Source organism: Mobula hypostoma, chromosome 6 (assembly GCF_963921235.1).
Source record: "Mobula hypostoma chromosome 6, sMobHyp1.1, whole genome shotgun sequence".
Classification (NCBI taxonomy): domain Eukaryota; kingdom Metazoa; phylum Chordata; class Chondrichthyes; order Myliobatiformes; family Myliobatidae; genus Mobula; species Mobula hypostoma.
The window spans coordinates 66,334,460-66,353,437 of NC_086102.1; the positions used below are offsets into that span (position 1 = coordinate 66,334,460).

Below are 18,978 nucleotides of genomic sequence, written 5' to 3' on the forward strand. Positions count from 1 at the left end.
GAATTACATCTTGAGTACTTTCATAATCACTAAGCATTTTCTATGAACATTGGTCTGCCATCATAAGAAATGTTAACCTGCTCATATTAAGCAAAAAGACATTTTCATATTAACATTTAGATTGTGTTGATTCAAGGTCTTTGACCTTTCCTTTACTACATAAGATTGCAGACAAAAACTGATACTTTTCCTGCACTCAGAAGTAACTCAATCAATCAACAGATAGGGAAAGTGATATAGGGAAATGGGAAACTCCCTATCCTCAATTGTACTGTGGTCTAGGCCTGACACCATGGCGTTGCCTGTTTGCAGCCACCGCAGGGAGAAGACAAATCCATTGCGCTTCACCAGAGTCAGTGTGGTGTGGCATCCAGAACAGAGGCAACGCTGCCCTCCTAGGTTTTCACTCGGAAGAAGACAAGCTCTGTCACAGTCATCTGATTTTGTTTTGGTGGAGCTCAATAGACTCAGGCCTCAAGCCATGGAGTTGTTGGCCAGGGGAGAGGCATCCAAGCCATTGTATTCTACCGGGGGCAGTGCAGTGCATTTGCGGTCGACTGAAGTGTCTCGACTGCATACACATATATATGTCCGGTTGTGTTTTTACTAAAATTCTTTATGTGCCTGTGCATGCGAGGGCTGGGCCTCAAAGCTGCACTGTTGCCTAGCAGGCATTGGGTAGATTGACAGATGATCTCAGTGGGCTGGTTGTTCTGGACTACACATATGCATATTTTGTGTCGTTGTATTTTACTGATATTCCATATGGGTTTGTTGTTTTGACTTGTATGTGCGAGGACTGGTGGGGGGGGGCGGTGGGTGGCACCAGGACTCTTTTATTCCATGAATGTGTTCTTGTCTGTGACTGTTGGTAATACGTGTTTGGCACCTTGACCCCATAGTAACGCTGTCTCGTTTGACTGTATTCATGAGTATTCACACATGGTTGAATGACAATTAAACTTGAATTAATTTAAACCTATGACTTTATAGCACAAAATGAGATGACCTTCAGCTTTTATTCCAACCCAAGTATAACACAAAAGTTCAAACATTAATCTAAATTAAATCTAAATTCTCAATTTGCAGAAGCACAGGTTTTCTTAATATTCCAATATATTTTAAAAAAATCAGAGCAGTACACTTGGGATCTGATGGAATACTAAAGTACAACATGGTTACATTTGGCAGCTCCCAGGTATCATAGCTCTCTTAATAAGATGTAGCTCACCAATACTAAAGATCAAAATTATACTTCAATGTTCATTTTATTTATGTTTATTTAGCGACCATTTATGCCTTTCAGCAATGTGTGAAATCTACTAGTTAACTGCCAAAGTTATCATTCAGAAATCTTCTGTGGCCAATTTACAAAAAAAAATGTTATCAGCCTAAATTATCTACTTAGTGTATTTGAAATGACAAGCATTCCAAAGTAACTGGTGTATAGAAAAATCTAGCACTGCATCTTTCCATTTCATGTCTGCCACTGAGACACCTTGGTCATAACTCATCTGTAAACCATGAAATCACAAGAGAACTGCACAAGAGAAATAGATCTCTCACTTACATCAGACTGTGAATGATTTTTGATTTGAAGTGACAAGATGAGCATCATCATAAAAAGCTCAAGACTGCACATTTTCTCACCATGTAATCACAATATACATTAAGCCAATCTAAGTATTTTGAATGAACCAGGATCCTTCCAATTTTTCATAAATTATTTTCCACTCTAAAAGTAATCTTCATTTTGCTCTCTCAGGTAAGTATTCTTAATACTAAATTTTTATTCTTAATACTAAAATGCCTTGCATTTATATTGTGCCCATCAGAAAGATGTCCAAAGGTACCTCATGAAGCATGGTTTAACCAAATTTGACATCAAATGTTGGAAAGGAATATTACATGGGTATACTAAATACAGGTCACAAGCCGGGGCCCGATCAACCCTGGCTGGGTCACCTGTCTGATGCTGAAAGACCCGAAACACACGATGACCCCAGGTTACATCACTGATGATGTGTCCCAGCATATCCAAGAATTATCTCAGTAACAGGTCAAAGGTGAAAGATGCAAAGAGTTGCACAAAGTATATGACAAGAAAGTCCACACTTCGGGCCATGGCCATGAAGATATGATAACCAATAGCTGAAAGAAGGATATCAGTGATGGAGAGGAAGCCAGAATCAGAGAGGTGCAGTAATCTATTATAGTGCAATCGATGGTTACTAAGACAAGATATAAATCAATTTGATCATCCAGATAAGAATTTTTGACAGGTCATCAACCTAAGATTGCACAAAAGCTCACAGCATTGAAGAAAATATATCAAAGCCCGAGGATGGGATAATCGAGTCTTATAATTGAGTCAGCTGTATAAAAGCGTGGTTGGACTTCATTTGGAGTACAATGTTCAGTTCTGATCATTCCATTGTAGGATGGGTGTGGAGGCTTCAGAGAGGACGTAGAGAGAGTTTACCAGGATGTACCTGGATTAAAAAGCATTTAGCTATTAGCAAAGGTTGGTCACGTTTGCATTGTGTTCTCTGGGACAACAGAATGTGAGGGGAAATCTGATAGATTGGGAGCTAGTCAGAGTTTCTTTCCGAAGGTGCAAATATCTTAATTTTGAAGTGAGAGTGGGAATGCTTTCTTACACTGACAGTTGCAGGTGCCTGGAATGTGCTGCCAGGTAGTGGTGGAAGCAGATATGTAATTGCATTTCAGAGACAGACACATGAGCATAGAGAGACTGCAAGTACATGCAGATGGTATTCACTTCATCTGGCACTAAGACAGCACTGACACCATGGAACTTAGCTCTGCGTCCTGAATGTGCCTATTTCAGGCTGGGACAATATACTTATTGCAATGTCACATGATCAGTTCAGTAAGGTCTTATCTTAATTCATGAATTACAGGAAGGGCAGTTTGCAAGGTATCCAAGTTTGCTGATGACAAAAAGATACATGCTGCTTTGAAGATATCTGGAACCTACATCAAGATATTAACAACTTCCCTGAATGTGTAAAAATCAGAGAAATGGAGCTGAGTATAGGAAAGAGTGAGGGGGAATTAAAAGGCACAATGTCACCCAAATGGAGGAAGTTTGCAAAACAGAGTAGTAACCAATCCAAGTGAGTTGCGCATGATGGATAAAAAATAAGTAAATGCAGGAAGTAGACTGGAAGGCATTTACCTTATCCACTTTCATTGTAAGAGGGTTGGGATTTATAGACAGAGAAGTAAAATTACAATTCTGCATGGAACTGGTGAGGCTCACAATGTGCACATTTTTGGTCTTGTTATTTAAAAATGGATATACTGTCACTGGAGACAGTCCAGAAAACATTCCCTATGCTAAAGAGAGGTTGTCCTCTGAACAAGCTGACAAAAAATTATATTGGTATTTTTTGTTTGGAAGAACAGGAATGATTAAAACATACACTTAGTGACCACTGTAACTAACAAAGCAGTCACTGAGTACACCTTTGTGGTCTCCTGCTGCTGTAGCCCATCCATTTCAAGGTTCAACATGTTGTGCATTCAGAGATGCTCTTTTGCACACCACTGTTGCAACATGTGGTGATTTGAGTTACTATCGCCTTCCTGACAGTCTGGCCATCCTCCTTTGACCTCCCTCATTAATTTTTGCTTACAGAATTGCCATTGACTGGATATTTGTTTTTCACACTATTCTCTAAACTCTAGAAATCATCAACTTCTGAATGATCACCCCATCTGGCACCAACAATCATTCCACGGTCAAAGTCACTTAGATCACTTTTCTTCCCCATTCTGATGTTTGGTTTGAAGAAGTGAACTTACTGACCATGTCTGCATGTCTTTATGCACTGAGCTGCTACCATATGATTGGCTGATTAGATATTTGCATTAACAAGCAGGTGTACAGTTGTACCAAACAAAGTAGCCACTGAGTATCTGTGATCATTCGGGAGAATGGTAGGGTGAGTGTTGAGATGTTACTTCTGGTGTGTTTGTCTCAAACAAGAGGACAAATTTACAAGTGAAAAGAGAGTTACATAGTAATTTCAAAGGGTTATGAATCTCTGAAATTCTCTACCCTGGAGGCTGCACAGGTTAGTTTACAGGAAATGCTTAAAGAAAAAATAGCTTCATTTTTGAAAGAACAGGAAATGAGGGCACATAGGGAACTGGCAAACAAGGGTTGAGACCTTGGAGAGAAGAGCTATGAACATACCAAATGGTAGGGCTGACTAGTCTACTCCTGCTCCCTTTTCCTTGCATTCTAGCATTGGAAAGCACAAGGTAATGCAGGGTTCTCAACCTTTATTATGCTAGGGGCTAATACTATTAAGCAAGGAGTCCGTGGACCCTAGGTTGGGAACCCCTGGATGAATGGAACCTGGTGTGAGTTCTGACACAAGCAGGAGATTTTGGATGAGCTTAAGTTTGAGGTGCCAGACTGGAGGTAATAGTGGATGACCTAAGCCTTCAGACAAGAGATAATAAAATGTTATTTAACTAATCAAGACAGTGAATTTTACAGTGATATGCATATTTCTAAATGAGAGGCTGAAAAAAAATTTGAAAATGAATAGCCACTGAGCATCAAAGCAGGTGTACTCGTTTTGTCAGTCTTCACGTGCCAAAGGTTGACCTAAATTAAAATAATGTGGTGATGTACTAGTCAATCTCACTGAGGAAAGCATTATTTCCAAAAAATTACTTTGAAGAATTGTACATTAATTGTACAAAGAATCATTCATACCCCTGCTTTCAAAATGCATACTGGTTTGAGTTTGGAATAAATCAAGCAGTGCCGATGAACTTTACACCAATATGCAGAATGCTAGCATCAATGGAAAATCACCTGTGCTATGTCAACTTGCGATAAGACTCTCCCAGAAGACTTGCTCTGACCAACGACATCAGGACTTTGGATCCTTTTCTTCATTTCCTCCAAACTAATCTCGTGACTTGTCAAATCAGACTGGATTTTCTGTGAAAAAATCAAAAGGATGTACATAAGTGATAAGGTTATTTTCAAATTTAAACAATTATCGACTTTTGAAAAACTAACTGTGAATTGTTTTCCATGATACAGCAAAGGTTAGAAACAGGGACCTCATAGCTGGACACAGTGCTCAAGCTGACCACAAGGAGCTGTCTGAAAACACTGGCATTTATATATTTTTTAAATTTAGTGTTACAGTGCAGAATAGGCCTTTACAGCCCTTTGAGCTGTGCTGTCCTAGCAAACTCTGATTTAACCCTCGTCTCATCATGGGACAATTTACAATGACCAATTAACCTACTAAGCTACATATTTTTGGACTGTGGGTGTAACCAAAGCACCCGGACAAAACTAATGCATTCCATGGAGAGGACATACAAACTCTTTACAGAGGACGCTAGGGTTGAACTCTGAACTCCAACGCACTGAGCTGTAACAGCATCGTCGTGCGAACTGCTAAACTACCCATGGCACCCATAGCAATGGGCATTCTCTCTTCGTACAATTATTTATCCTTCTTAATCTCTCACATTGGCTTGCACATTGTAAAATAAAAACATCTGAGCACAATTCTCACTTACTGCTGTTGTCTGCAAAATTAGAACCCAATGAATTTTCTAAATCATTACTCAACCAAATAAATTGTTAAGGATAAAGAGTCTAAAAGCAAATTATGAAGTGTATTAGACAGCACCTTGCAATCTTAAAAGTTTGTGCAAAAGGCTAATAAAGTTAAGCATGAAAATTTGACGAGACAGAAGGGTAAATCCTGTGCAATCTAAGCTTAGAGTAATGGAGATGGTGGACAACTTTAAACTGGATCAGTTGGTGCCTGCTGTTAACAGAGCAAGCCTGTATCATAGACAAACACTTATCCCAGGCAGATTCAGATAATTCATTGCCCAACTCCTTTCTCCAGGCGTCTCTAATCTTCACAGTAGTCGCTACAGTGCAATTATCAAACAAACGTACACACTTAGAAAGGAGATGCCTGGAGTCAGGAGGGTTCTTTAAAATATCAAAAAACATATGTCTTGCCAATGTCCCACTTCTGTTTCACCAATGTGTGATAGATGCCAAGGGACAGAAGCCACGTTGTCACACACCTCTTGGTTTTGCCCATTACTGACTGGATTTTGGTCCAAAATATCTGACTGGTACTCAAAGGCCTATAAAAGATCGTTCCCCTTGGAAGCTGGTCTCACTATATTTGGCTGCTTGTAATCTACTATTTGTTTCCCTGCAGCCATACAACAGTCTCTTATGCTGGCGATGATTGTTGCCAAAAGACTTATCTTGAGGGAATGGAAATCACCTTCTCCCCCTTCCTTTTGGAGATGGATGGCTGATATGATCTCAGTCATACAGCTGGAGAAGCTTAGGTTCTTGAGAACCAATTCAATTAAAAAATGTTTGGCTATCTGGGATCCATTCCTTGCCTACCTAGACGAGGCCAGGGGCGGACGAGCAATTTCCCCCCAGCTGATTTCTCACGGCCCTCATTTGAGATTTAATGTTTAGTATTTTTGAGCACTTTGTACAATAGGCATCCCTCTAATGGTATGTCTTTTTTTTTTGCTTATTTCTTTTTTATACATGTCTGAGATGGTATGTTTTTGTTGATTTTATTGTTTTTTTTAAAATAAAGTATTTTAAAAAACGCATGAAAATTTGACAAGAGCATAATGATGTGTACACAACATGGTCAACAAGCATCAAAAAAAGGAATGCAGGCTGTCAGAATACAGTATTCATCCCAAGTGAATTCCAGTTTTCTGTTGAGAGACAACAACATAGCTTTACATCACAACTTAGCTTAATAACTCCAATAACATGGCTTTAAGAAGCTCCAACATTTTTTCTCTTTCAAAGGTGGAGCTGGAAAAATATAGCACCCCAGTAGCAAAAGCTTCAGAGTGCAGGCTCCTGCCAACTTATGGCATACATATTATTCACAGTAGATAAAAAGTTTTAGGTACATTAAAAATACATTCTGAACCCAATATGCAATATAAATGGGGAGGGTCCCAAAGCATTGACAGCCTCTGGCAATTTTACTGAATCTTTCTTGAAATAGAGCTGCACCAGTAATCTCTCAAGTTCAAAACAGTTGTATGTTACAGCAGTTCTTAAAAAATAATTTCATTTATCAGATCTTTCTTAACCTTGAGCCTTTTCCAAGCAAAAAAGAAGTTTTGAAATGTTGTTACTGTTTGAATGTACATAGGTAAAGTAAAGCTACCATGATTTTCACCAACTATCTTTCAATATTGACCAATCTGTTTTATCCATGTTAATTGAAGGGTAAAGTGTCAAGAATACTAGAAGAATTCCCCTAATTTTCTTCAAAATATTGCAACAATCTTCAATGCTCCCTCAAAAGAGTAATCATGCCTCTTCATCAAATCACAATGTCAAGGAGCTGGCATTTATTATGCACATCCAATACAGAGAGGCATTCCAAAATGCTTTACAGAATCATAACAGACAAAAGAAAATTTAACACCTAAGTTCACAGTAGAAATGAATAAAAAATTGATGTGCACTGGTCAACGACGTGCCCGATAAACACTGCATATAAATCTATTCAATTCAAAGGCAAAAAAAATCAGTTGGTTTCACTGAAAATCATCTCCATCACATCTCTGCAATTGATCCCCCAGGCTTCCCTGGTAATCTCACCAGTGCTTTGTCTTGAAATATCATTTTAAACATCCCATGAATCAATAAGGGTGCTCAGGTAACACTGTATGCTCTCAACTTTACTTATTCCAAGTGAAATTAGAATCACATTTTTTTCATCTACAAACTTGGCTTTATCAGAATGCACTCCATTGCCTCTCAAGATCCACCAATGCAAAAGCTAACTCTTGAGAATCACACAAAGGTAACGTTTGAGCCTCATTCATGTTCCCAAAATGCATCACCTCCAATTTGTCTAGATTGTCTCCATCTGCACTTTCCAAACTATTTCACCCACATATTGATATCTCTCTGTACCTTACAACTACCATCCACATTAACAATTTTCCTTTCTTTGAGCCTTTTTAAGATATAGTCTTTTACAAGGTGCCACACCTGAGGCTGCTAAACAAAATAAGGGCCTATGACAGAATAGGAAAGATGTGAGCATGGATAGAAGATTGGCTGACTGGTAGAAGGCAAAGAGTGGGAACAAAAGGGGCCTGTTGGTGACTAATGGTGTTCCGAGGGAATCCATGTTGAGTCACCTTGTACACTATTGATCTGAATAATGGAATTGATGGTTTTGTGGCCAGGTTTGCAAATATTAACTTCCAGATTGAGTCAGTGGTAAGGAAGGCAAATGCAATGTTAGCATTCATTAATGCTGAGAATTTGTAAGATATTCAACAGACTGCATGGAATATGCTGATCAGTTTTGGGCCCTCTTTATTTAAGAAAGGATGTGCTGGCATGGAGAGGGTCCAGGAAGTTTATGAGAATGGCCCTGGACATGAAAGGGATAATGTATGAGGAGCATTTGATGGGCCTGTACTTGCTGCCTTCTCCTCAATAGACACGTGACATTGGGAGAATAACAAGGCCATCTTTGACTGACACTGGTTCTCTCATGTAACAGAGGCACTAATTTTAAGGTAAAATTCTGCTGGTCATAATTTATTGTAATTGCAACTTCCACTTTGAATTAAAATTGATTTTGCACTACTTCATCCCTTCTGACCTGAAGTAAATAAGGCAATGTAGGTTTTCACAAATAAAAACGGCAGAGGCATTTTCTGTTTATAAACTGTAGAAACTCATTTATTGCAATTCAAACACTGTAATCAAAGCACAGTAAGAGTAATTTATGTAATTACGTCATCACGTCATCGCGTCAGACCAACCTCTTAAACTGAACCCCAACTCAATGTCAGTGGCTGTGAATTACGTACATTTCCACCAATTACATTACTCAACAAGCTGAAAGAGAAATAAGTTCTCCAGTAATCCAGACAGGTTACCTGCTGTGTGACTTAAGGACTTACTTATACAGATTCAGGTTCTTATGTTAAAAGGTGGTTAGCTGGTCTCAATCAAGGATCTAAGATAGTGGCGTGTAAAGGCTTGTGTTTTCCTAGTAAACACACTTTAATGTATCTTAATGCATGCAGCATAAGAAATAAGGTGGATGATCCTGTTGCACTATTACAGATTGTCATAGTTGTTGTGGCCATCGCTGAATCGTGGCTGAAGGATGGTTGTAGCTGAGAGCTAAATGTCCAAGGTTCCACATTATATCAGAGGGATAGGAAGGTAGGCAGATGGGGTGGCGTGGCTCTGCTGGTAAAGAATGGAATCAGATCCGTAGAAAGTGTAATATAGGATCAGAAGATGTTGAATCCTTGTGGGTTGAGTTAAGAAACTGAAAGGGTAAAAGGACTCTGATGGCAGTTATATACAGGCCTGTAACTGGGATGTGGGCCACAGGTTGCAACAGGAAATGCAAAAGGCATGTCAAAAGGACAATGTTATGATAGTCATGGGCGATTTCAGCATGCAGGTCATTTGGGAAAATCAGGTTGGAAATGTATCTCAAGAGAGTGTGTTCGCTGAGTGCCTACGAGATGGCTTTTTAGAGCAGTTTGTCGTTGAGCCTTCTAGGGGATTAGCTATATTGGACTGGGTGTTGATGTAATGTGATGAACTGGAAGTGATTAGGAAGCTTGAGCTAAAGAACTCTTAGGAGGCAATGATCGCAATATGATTGAGTTCAACTTGAAATCTGATAGGGAGAAAGTAATGTCTGACGTAGCAGTCTTTGAATGGAGTAAAGAAAATTATCGTGATATGAGAGAGGAGCTGGCCAAAGTAAATTGGAACGAGATGCTGGCAGGGATGACAGCAGAGCAGCAATGGTGTGAGTTTCTGGAAAAAATGAGAAAGGCGCAGGGTAGATGTATTCCAAAAAGAAAGAAATACTACAATGGCAAAATAGTACAACCATGGCTGACAAGGAAAGTCAAAACTAATGTAAAAGCAAAAGAGGGGGCATTCAACAAAGCAAAAATTAGTGGGAAGACAGAGGATTGGGAAGCTTTTAAAATGCTACAGAGAGCAACTATAAAAATCATTAGGAGGGAAAAGATGAAATACGAAAACAAGCTAGCAAACAATATCAAAGTGGATAGTAAAAGCTTTTTCAATTATGTAAAACTAAAAGAGAGTTGAGAGTGGATATAGGACTGCTTGAAAATGAGGCCAGAGAAATAACAGCCAGGGACAAGAAGATGGCAGATGAACTAAATGAGTATTTTGCATCAGTCTTCACTGTGGGAAAACACTTGCAATGTGCCAGATGTTGAAGGGTGTGAGGGAAGAGAAGTAAGTGCAGTTACCATTACACGAGAGAAGGTGCTCAAAAAGTTGAAAGACCTAAGGGTACATAAGTTACCTGGACCAGATGAATTGCACCCTAGGGTTCTGAAAGACGTAGTGGTAGAGATCGTAGAGGCAGTTGTTGAAGTTTGGTGGAGGGATAGGTATGTTGAGGAAACAGGTAGGCTGCAGAAGGATTTAGACAGATTAGGAGAATAGATGAGAGAGTGGCACACGAAATGCAATGCTGGAAAATGCAAGGTCATGCACTTTGGTAGTAGAAACAAATGTGTGGACTATTTTCTAAATGGGGAGAAAATCCAAAAATCTGAGATATAAAGGGACTTGGAAGTCCTTGTGCAGAACACCCTAAAGGTTAACTTGCAGGTAGAGTCGGTGGTGAGGAAGGCAAATCCAATGTTAGCATTAATTTCAAGAGGTCCAGAATAGAAGAGCAGGGATGCGTTGCTGAGGATTTATAAGGCACCGGTGAAGCCTCAAGTATTGTAAACAGTTTTAGGCTCCTCACCTATGAAAAGACATGTCGGCATTGAAGAGGGTTCAGAGGAGTTTCACAAAGATGATTCCGGGAATGAAAGGGTTATCATATGAGGAATGTCTGATAGCTCTGGATTTGTATTCACTGGAATTTAGAAGGATGAGGAGGGATCTCATTGAAACATTTCGAATATTGAAAGGTCTAGACAGAGAAGATGTGGAGAGGATGTTTCCCATGGTGGGTGAGTCTACGACAAGAGGACATAGCCTCAGGATAGAGGGGCGTCCAGTTAAAACAGAGATGCAGAGAATTCTTTTTAGCCAGAGGGTGGTGAATGTGTGGAATTTATTACCGCAGGCAGCTGTGGAGGCCAAGTTGTTGGGTGTATTTAAGACAGAGCTTGATAGGTTCTTGATTAGACATGGCATCAAAAGTTACAGGGAGAAGGCTGGGGAGTCGGGCTGAGGAGGGGTAGAGAAGACTCAATGGGCCAAATGGCCTAATTCTGCTCCCAAGTCGTTTGATCTTTAAGGATGCAATACCATTAAAACGCCCTTCCTTGCGGAAATACTATTGAAACAAAAAAGCGTATTGAGTTGTGGTTAATGAATTGTAGATGGCCAGCTGGAATGTAATTGAGAATGATAACTTTGTATCATATTATAAACAGATTCAGTTAACTTTCACAGGTACCTAACAGGAAAGGGGTGGGGGAGAAACAAGCTGAGCCTTGTTTCAGGTCATAAAGAGAGTTTTGACACATTGACCTTCATAAATTAAAGTATTCAGTACAGGAGTTAGGTTAAAGTTGTATTAAGATGTTGGTAAGGCCTAATTTGGAGTATTGTGTACGTTTCTGGTCAGCTACCTACAGAAAAGATGTAAATAAAGATTAAAAGCAAACATGTTGCCAGGACTTGAGGACCTGTGTTCTTGGGAAAGGTTGAATAGGTTAGAACTTTGTTCCTGAGAGCGTAGGAGAATGAAGGGAGATTTGGTAGAGGCATACAAAATTATGAGGGATAAATGCAAACTGTGGTTGGGTGAGACGAGAATTAGAGATCGTGGGCTAAGAGTGAAAGGTGAAGTGTTTAAAAGGAACATGAGGGGAAACTTCTTCACTCACAAAGTGGTGAGAGTGTGGAACGAGCTGTCAAAGGAACAGGAGGATATGGGTTCAATTTCAACATTTAAGAGAAATTTGGATAAATACACAGATGGTAGGTGTATGGAGGGCTATGGTCCTTGTGCAGGTTGATGGAACTAGGTAGATTAATAGATTGGCACGCACTAGATAGGTTGAAGGGCCTGTTTCTGTGCTAGAGTATTCTATGACTATGACTGAAATCCCTTGTTAGGATTTTTGTGAATCAGTGTTAACTTAATTACCAACCCAATGTTAACAACTTGCCATGAAAACTTTGTTCAACAAATCATAGTTGAACTATCCGCATAAATATTGTCAATTTGAGAAGCAATCAGTAGCTAGGTATTCAGCACTCTGTGACTGACCCTATAAATCCCAAAGCATCTGCAAGGCACAAATCAAGACTGTGATCAAAAGAAGAAACTTAATCATAACCTGGACAATTTAGACAACCTGATTAGCACCCAAATCATGACATTAAATGGCGCTGCATAGCAAGCCATCTGTTAGATTCAGTCAAACAAGTTACAAAGGTTTCTTTGAAATTAGCTTCGTAAATCAAAACCTCTGCTACCTGGAAAATCAAGTTGTCCTCCAAGTGACATTACTTGTAATGAGAAATATATTGTCGGTTCTTCATCATGGGATTGACATCCACGAATATCACACCTAATCACACTGAGGAATTTCTTTCTTTACCTTCTCTGTGATAGTTCAAAGTCACCATGACCTTCTTATAGGCAAGTATGATTGGCAATAGCTACCAGCTCTGACTACATAATACGAATAATTATTTTAAAGCCTCTTTTCACAATTTTTTCAATTTTATCGGTAACATAGCCTGGGTTTCCCTAATATTTTTTTTAAATCACAAAAGCCTTTTTTCCCCTCTCTGCTTCAATAGTATTTCTAGCTTTTCCCTCAATACCATTCCAAAGCTCATTTTCCATCCTTGGAACAACTAGCAATCAAAATGCCAGAAGACAAGACCGGAGTGAAACAGGTCTCAAAGGTCTCAGATGCTATCAGTCCTTCTAAACCTTACATTTGACTTTCTACAAGAAGTTGCTTTTCACTGCACCACACATAGCCTCTCACCAAGACATCCTTTGAAATGCTACATATTTGAAGTGAGGAGTGGAACATCTGGGTTGCAACTTCATGTAAGACAAAGTGATACCAACACCACTTTGACTTTCGGTTGTCATCTGTAAAATTTCAGATGCAAGTTTCAACACTGCAATTTTCAACATGCACAATTTAAACCTTTTCCAGAGATTACCCAAAGATTAACAGATAGATTGGATTATTATTTTTCTTAGATCTGACTGCGGCTAAAGATGGAAAATACAATTAGCTGTGCATAAAGTCTACATCATCTGCATCAAATGGAATGAGGTAACTCATTATTGCAGGGCCAACACAATGTTTACAGGTGCTTCATCTTGATCATCTTCTGGAGTTGGTCACAACTTATGTTCAGGCTTTCGTAGATCTATCCTCTTCCCCATCGTCACAGACTCTGCTCCATACAATCTGCACTTATGATTTATTCAAGGGATGAGGAAGGCCCCAAAACAAGATTTAGATCCATAATATGACTCACCCATCTGATTATGAAAACATGAGTAGCAAAGTGGTCTTCTATTCACCTAGGAACTTTGCTTCATGACATTTACCTTCATCGTAGGATATGACTAGCCACTGAAGGGGTGTCATTAAATAAATGGGTCTAAAGATTACCACCTTCAACCCTTCAACAAATCTGTTCTGCTAAACCAAGGTCTACTTTCAAGTCTCTATCCTTGCTCTGCCTTAGCAATTTGATTTGCATCTTCCAACCCCATGCTGACAATGTGTATGGGCACTCTACAAACATTGTGTCAAATATCTTTTCAAGGTTTATCCAGTTATTTGTTCGTAGAAATATTTATCACATAAGACTAAGGTCATTCAATTGAATGATTGGCCATGACTCATTTTACTCACTGTAAATTGTACATGGTTTATAATATGATAAAACATTGATGCTTTGCAAATGCTTCGGGATGTGCATGACCCTGAAGATTTATTTGAGGAAGGATAGTGGCATCTTACAAATACTTAACACTGTTAGTAGATACTCTCCTATTCATTGTATTCATTGTTCTTGCGATTGTAATGCACCAAGAATAGTGCCATTAACTAAATAATAAGTAAACTAACACGTGCATTTCATAATTTCCTTTGTAGACTGCAGATTTGTTTTGGAAGGTGGGGACTTTCAGTTTCATGTTGTAAGTTAATCAGATATTAGTCTTCACTACCCATGTTTCATCAGATCAATTGTCTGTAAGGATACAAATTTTAAATTGGTTATTTATTTTCAATAGTACTCGGCAATGGAACAGAAAAATAATGGACTAAAGCAATCAATTAATCTTCCCTGTGGTAATTGTTTAACAACTCCCATCTGATAGTATATCAAAGTGAATGAAATGTTCTCACCAAATCAGTTTTCAAAAAAATCAATACAGAGATGTCTCCCTTGAGCCGAATATATAAAAAATGCTGAGGATCTGATCAAAATAGCGTTAGAGAAAGATTATTAGTGGAGGACTGATTCGTATTTCAATACAGGAGGGAATTCAGCCTTTGCAGCGTGAATTAGTCAAATTACTGAGCAGATTATTTGGAGGAGGCTAAGAAGTGGATGTGGGCCGCAAGTCAGGAGAAGTGGATGCTATCAGCTGGACTGAGGGGATTCAAACAGTGACAGAGAGTGAGGATGGGGTGAGGTGAAGAGGGATTCGAAAGGCAGCCCACGATGAGAAATGGGAATGAATCATCCATTTCTGGCGTCCTATTTCTATCTAAGGAACAGATATATCAAAACTAAAACAAGTTAAATGTAAAATAACGACGGTTGTCTGAACCTTAAAACACAGAAATCCTTCCAGTTCTGTAAATTATTTGTTTCATCTCAAATTCTTCACGTTCAATGGGAGAATTCATCAAACAAATGAAAATTATGAAAAAAGCAGTGCAGATCCTGGCTGGTTTACAAAAACACCAAGTTAAGCTTGTTGGAGACTGAGATGACAACGTTACTGAGTGCAAGAGGGTCAAAGGATATAGGATTTGGTCCGCAAGCTGGATAAGGTACAGCAGGAGTATGATCTAAATGAATGCTTAAGTGGGTTATAGTGTCTATTCCAGGCTTTTAGTTCCAATGTGCTTGCAATCTAAAGGGTACAATGGAAATCCATCACAATTGACACCATCTGTAACTGATCATTCTTATTCTACAATCTCTCTTCTGCTTTTGACATGGTTGATCATGCGATAAACCTGTTCCAATAGTATTAACTTGCTTGGATTCATTCCATTCTTTATCCCTCTGTGGATGGAGTTTTATCCTGTCCACAGTGGAAAGAATAAGATTGAACCCCATATCCTCTGCATCGATTATAGAGCCTGGTTCCCATCTGTGAAACTAGCTATCTTCATTGTATCATATTCTCCTTCAGAATACTGACGATTTAAAAAGCGATTGAAGTAGTACGAGTGAAAAAAGTAACTATCTCAAGTAGAGAAATTACCCAATCCAGATGAGATGCATCCTTGGTTGCGGAGGATAGGAAGGATGCAAATCACAAGATACTACTATCATTTTCTACATGTATATTAGTAAAGGTGGAAGTGGTGGGCACTGACAACCAGAGAGCTGCAAGTATGACACCATAACTGAAGAAAGGATAAACCTAGCAGTTCCATATCAGTAACATTGTCTGCAATGGTTGGAAATCTTTTTAAGTGACATTTTTGGATAGAACTAGCAGTCACTAGGAAAATGTGGATTCATTTTGGAAAGGCAGACCTGATTGGTTTAAAGTATATTGTATCAATTATCATGACAGGTACCAAAGGGGGTCGAAGAAAGGAATGTGGTTGATATGCTGCATATGGACCTTGATAAAGATTGTGTACCAAATAACAGGGATGTCATTAAGTTTGAAGTTGTGGAATAAATGGAACTGAAGCAGTGAAATAAAAGGGACAGTAGAAAAGTTATGAAGTCCTGCTCCAACTGTCAAGAAATTTGGAGAAACAACCCAATATAGAGTATTACATACAACTTCTGGAAAGATATCCATGCATTTGAGGCACCGCAGCATAGGTGCAAAGGTGCACAATATTAACGGGGTCTTGTCTTTTAAAGGAAGATTGATTGCAATGGGCCTATGCTGTGGGAAATGAGAGGTGACCTGAATAAATTGCATACAATTTTGAAAGGGCTTGTTTACAGCCCAGAATGAGTCTGGAACTAAGGGCAGAGTTGCAGGAAAAAAGTTTGCCCTTTTAAGACAAAGAAACTACAGGCAATTGAGTCTGACATTAGTGGGAGGTAAATTGGGGGAATGGATGCTGAAGGACAGGATTTACCAAAATAGAAGGCACAGGGTCTGCTTTGGAACAGTCACAATGGCTCACTGCATGGAAGGCTGTGTCTGAGAAATGTCTTAGAGTTCTTTGAATAGTCAAGAGATTAGGTGATGGTAGGGCAATGGATGTTGTCAATGTGGACTTTAACAAGACCTTTGACAAAGTCCATGGCAGATTAAACCACATAGGATTCAGGGGGAAGTAGCGGATTGAATTCATAACTAGCTCAGCGGTAGGAAGTAGCGGGTAGTGACTGTGAGTTCTTTGATCAATTTCCGGTAAGATGGCATCGTGCTCGGATGCAGTGTCCTCTTCGGGGCCAACCAAAAGTGATATTGTCTTTTTAAAATCTTTTTTACGATTTCAAGACAATGCTGGACATTAAGAACCTCAAGTACTGCAGGGCTACCCCATCAGCAAGCTGCCAGTTGGCAGAGAAGCTGGACTTGGCACGGATCATGTTACTGCCTGCTACAGAAAAGCACTGGAGTTGTGCACAAAGTCATTGTGCAGTCTGGCAGCATCTTAGATGTTTCCCTTGGGATCGCAGGACCCTGTTGGACATTGGTAACACAGAATGCTACAAGTCCATTTCCCTTGTTTACTGGTGAGACAACTGGTGAGGGGCGTGGGGGGGAATCGGGCTATGAGGCCTTAGTAGTAGGGAGGACTTGGTCTCAAGCCATGGGCTTGCCTGTTGCAGAAGTCCAGGAGAGAAGATGTCAGAGGTGGTGTAGCGCAGCAGCCACATGGGGTTGGGGGCTGACACATCCTGTCTGTGCTGCCTCCTTGTATTTGCACGGTGGAATGACAAACTGGATTGTGTACATACTTTCATCTGTGGACTGCTGAGAACTGCTTCTTCTTGCCAATGACACCCATGCACCATCAACTTACAGGATACGTCACTCAGAGACTTGGGCTATATACTGTATATTTTTATGTATGTTTACTTGCTATCTTACATAAGACCATATGTGCTATATGTGCCTTGTGCTGTTTATGACTGTTGGCACTGTGTTTTGCACCTTGGCCCAAGAGGAACACTGTTTCGTTTTGCTGTTTTCACGGGTATCCATGTATGGTTGAGTGATAATTAAACTTGAACTTGAAGGCCTGTGTCTAGTGGTGTATCACACAGGTCAGCATTGAGACCTTTATGGTTTGCCATTTATATAAATAACTTGAATGTGAATGTTCAAGGTCAGTTTGTGGACAATACTAAAATAGGCAGTTTTTTAAATAATGTAGGTTATGAAAAATTACAGGGGGATCCTGCCAATTAGGCAAGTGAGTTGAGGATTGGCAAATGACTTTCAATCCAAGTAAATGTGACGTACTACATTTAGGAGATCAAATTGGGTTGGAATTAAACAGTGATTGGAAGCGGTGAGGGGGTGTTATGGAACAGAAAGACCTTGGAATATCAGTGCATAGTTCGCTGAAAGCAGCATTACATAGGGTGGTGGAGAAAGCATTTGGAGTGGGCACTGAGTGTAGGAGTTGGGAGGTTATGTTGCAGTTATATAAGATGGTAATGGAGTATTGTGTACTGTTTTGGTCACTGCTAGAGAAAAGATGTTATTAAATTATAAAGAGTATGGAAAAGACTTACAAAGATGTTGTCTGAACTTGGGGTCTGAGTTACAAAGAATCGTTGTGTAGACCAGGATTTTATTCCCTGAGGGGTGACCTGATAGATACAGTATGTAAGATCATGAGGGGCATAGACAGAATGAAAGCATCATCTTTTTTTTTCAGGAGGGGTGTGCTAAAAACAAGAGGGCATGTACAACAAGAGAGAGGGCAACAATTCCCAATACTGACGATCTTGCTGGCAAACGTGCAGTCTCTAGTAAATAAAATCGATGATTTCAGAGCTAGGGTGCTGAATCAGAGGGACATTAGGACCGCGTGTGTCCTTTGTTTCACGGAATCCTGGTTAACCCCTTCCGTACCGGATGCAGAAATTCAGATTGACGGGTTTACTATACACCGTCAGGATAGATCTATAGAGTCTCTCAAAGGCACAGGTGGAGGAGTATGCCTCATGATCAACTCTTCTTGGTGCACAAATATACCAGTGCTGTCCCAATTCTGCTCACCAGACCTGGAATATCTAGCAGTTAAGTGCTGCTCCTTTTATCTATCACAGGAATTCTCTGGGATCATTTTGGTAGCAGTATACATTCCATCTCAGGCCAATGTCAATCAGGCTTTAGATGATCTGAGCAATGCGATCAACATGCATGAAACAGCACATCCTAATGTCTTCACCATTGTTTTGGGAGATTTTAACCAGGCCAGTCTGAAAAAAAAATCACTAAGCAATTACCATCAACAGATCACATGCAATACTAGAGGAAACAACATTCTGGACCATTGCTACACTACGATCAAGAATGCCTATTGTGCTATTCACGCCCTCACTTCGGGAAGTCTGATCACCTGGATGTACTTCTACGCCCTGAAGTAGAAGTACAGCCAGAGACTGAAGACTGAAGACCGCAGCACCAGTAGTGAAGACCAAGAAGGTATGGACAAGGTGTGGATGAGTGTGTGCCCACA

General features: G+C 39.7%; 1 protein-coding gene across 9 annotated transcripts in view; it reads right to left on the reverse strand.

Moving 5' to 3' along the window:
* dmd (dystrophin) overlaps positions 1-18,978 on the reverse strand; it is a 1,998,855-nt gene that overhangs the window by 1,080,808 nt on the left and 899,069 nt on the right. For all 9 annotated transcript variants that reach the window (XM_063050913.1, XM_063050911.1, XM_063050907.1 and 6 more), the window contains exon 30: positions 4,859-4,987. In XM_063050913.1, the coding sequence (XP_062906983.1) occupies positions 4,859-4,987 (129 nt within the window). The remainder of the gene's footprint in view (positions 1-4,858; positions 4,988-18,978) is intronic.